This window comes from Eurypyga helias, unplaced genomic scaffold, assembly GCF_000690775.1.
Source record: "Eurypyga helias isolate BGI_N326 unplaced genomic scaffold, ASM69077v1 scaffold13216, whole genome shotgun sequence".
Taxonomy (NCBI): Eukaryota; Metazoa; Chordata; class Aves; order Eurypygiformes; family Eurypygidae; genus Eurypyga; species Eurypyga helias.
This window is the reverse complement of record NW_010254793.1, coordinates 2,228-4,783: the sequence shown is the minus strand read 5'-3', so window position 1 is coordinate 4,783 and position 2,556 is coordinate 2,228. Positions and strand designations below refer to the sequence as shown.

The 2,556-nt window shown below is 37.6% G+C and overlaps 1 protein-coding gene across 1 annotated transcript in view; it reads left to right on the top strand.

Moving 5' to 3' along the window:
- PARP11 (poly (ADP-ribose) polymerase family, member 11) overlaps nucleotides 1-1,979 on the top strand; it is an 8,300-nt gene extending 6,321 nt beyond the window's left edge. The window contains exons 6-7 of the mRNA XM_010153136.1: nucleotides 963-1,114; nucleotides 1,547-1,979. Of these exons, the coding sequence (XP_010151438.1) occupies nucleotides 963-1,114; nucleotides 1,547-1,860 (466 nt within the window). The 3' untranslated portion in view covers nucleotides 1,861-1,979. The remainder of the gene's footprint in view (nucleotides 1-962; nucleotides 1,115-1,546) is intronic.
- Nucleotides 1,980-2,556: the final 577 nt, after the last annotated feature.

Genomic DNA, 2,556 nt, shown 5'->3' with positions numbered 1-2,556 from the left:
CTCTTTCCCTGGACCTGGTAGATAGGACTTCCTCAGACTTCATCTAAACTGTAGGCCCTGGGAATGCTTCTCCAGTTAAGGTGTGCAGGCCAGTTAAAGCAGACTGCTTAATTTAAGAAACCTAAATACGTAGCACAGTGCCCCATACGCTGTGTCTTTCACAGGAAGAAAATTCAGGTACACAGACAAGGACAGAGCTGTGATGCACTCTGACTTGTTTTTGTCTGGACAGTCAACTACAAACAGCTCAGTGATTTAGACACAGCTCATGAATCCACTTCGTCATGTGTCTTAGGAAAACCCAGCTGACAGAAAGTCACTTAAAAAGATTGATGGAAAATATGTCTGTTCTTTAATTTGTGGTGTGCTATGGCCTTCTGCCCAGGAAACTAATACAGGTTCACTTATAGTATAAGTTGTTGGGTTTGGTTTCTTTTCAGAACTCTAGACCGATATAACCCCGTCAACGCATGGCTTAGTTCTTATATAAGGTATGTGCACCATAAATTCAGGAAAATGTTGTGAAATGATCACATTGAAGTCATTTTACCTAAAAATCTAGGTAATTTTATTTTTAATATTGTTGCTGGTTTACCTGGGTAATTATACTTCATAATCCACTAACTTTGTTATCCTTCTCACCATGCTGTTTAAGTAGGCGGAGGGAACAAAATGGGAGAAAAATGTCATTCTTTTAAAAATTTATCTGCAGAAAAAGACGACGCTGATAAACTTTTTTTTCCTGCTCTTGGTTTACTTCTGAAAATAGTCCACAGCATCCACAGTGTGTGTGATTACTAAGTGTGTACCTTAAGAATTCTCTTCTGTTTAAAAACTAGAATCATCTCGACGCTTGTGAAAGTGGAATGTGTGGAGTGTTTGAGGTCTCTTCCCTCTGCAGTGTTTGCAGAGTAGTAACTTAATTTGATCGTTTGTAATGCTGTGTTGTGTATTCTCTGTAGGAAAAAAGCGCAGCTGAAGAAGAAAAGAGGTGTTCCAACTATTAATGAACAGATGTTATTTCATGGCACCAGTAATGAATTTGTAGAAGCAATATGTATTCATAACTTTGACTGGAGGATAAATGGGATGCATGCTGCTGTATATGGAAAAGGTAAGTGGTTTTGTCACATACAACAGTTTTGTAATCTTAACAGTTGAACCTTGTTAAATGTCCCCTATAATATGTTCTTTGTGATATACTCCCTGTGTTTATCCAAGAGCTGTTTAATGTAGCTCTGCTTTAACATCAAGTGTAATTAAGAAAGCTAGGATGCGGTAAGGAATTGTCACAACTGGCTGGTAGGACCAGGGAGCCTGGGGAAGGGATGCCCAGCCAAACAGTGCTGATCACAAGACAATCTCCCTCCTAACAAAAAATTGTGTTTGGTCATGTTGCTATAATCTTAACTATTTAGAAAAAAACCTGTATTGCTAATGAACATAAAAGAACAGACATCTTTCATCATCATCATACCTATATCCATGCTGTAGTAGTTAAGCTGTCATGGTAAGAATGTAATGTTTTACTTTTTTTATTTGAAAGGGACCTATTTCGCAAGAGATGCATCATACTCCAGCCGTTTCTGCAAAGAGGACATGAAGCATGGAGATACTTTTCAAATTCATGGTGTGAATTTGCAGCCTCATCTGCACAGACCAGACAAAGTCATGTTCCTCGCTCGTGTATTGACTGGTGACTATATCAATGGTGATTCAAAATACATGAGGCCTCCCTCAAAAGATGGAAGTTTTGTGAACTTGTATGACAGCTGCGTGGATAATACCTGGAACCCAAAGATCTTTGTTATCTTTGATGCCAACCAAATCTACCCTGAGTACATAATAGAATTCTGTTAAAGTCTGAAAGCAGCTGAACTGAATATTGTTTGTGTCTTTTTGATACTTCTGTTCCTTTTGTGAAGACAACAGTATAAATACATGCAGCGTGAAAGGAGAGAGGTGAAGGAAAAGCTAGCATGTGTTTGTGGAGGAGGGAAGCTATTAAGCATTTAAGAGAGATTGTCAAACTGTTTTTAAAAATCTGTAAACTTTACTAAGACGTTTTGCAAATGTAGAGACTACTACAGATTTGAAATTGCTTAGTCAGACCTAAATACGTTGGGCATTGGTAAGTTTTCAAAGGCAAGATTTATGTTCTGTTTTTTCTTAATATATTACAGGTATTTATTCATGTGGTAGAAATATGTCTCTAATATAGTATGCATATGATGGACTTATTCTTTTATAAAGATTGTCTTTAGAACCTAAAAATAACAAAAAAATCCCAGCAACAAAACCCCCCAGGGAACTTGGCTACATATGTGTCTGTGACTCTCTTTTGCAGTTTGGAGGTCCTTTAGTTTGGGTTCTAAACCTACCAAAAAAAGCCATCTGGAAAAAAATGAAGAAGCTATACAGTTCACCAAAGCTGTTATGTTTAACTTCAGGTACGTTTTATTGTACGCTTCACTTGTATACCTGCAAATCTCTAATCCTATGCTTGCAAGATTACAAAACCCTTGCACTAGGATTTGAAGTTTGGCTTAGAGGGAA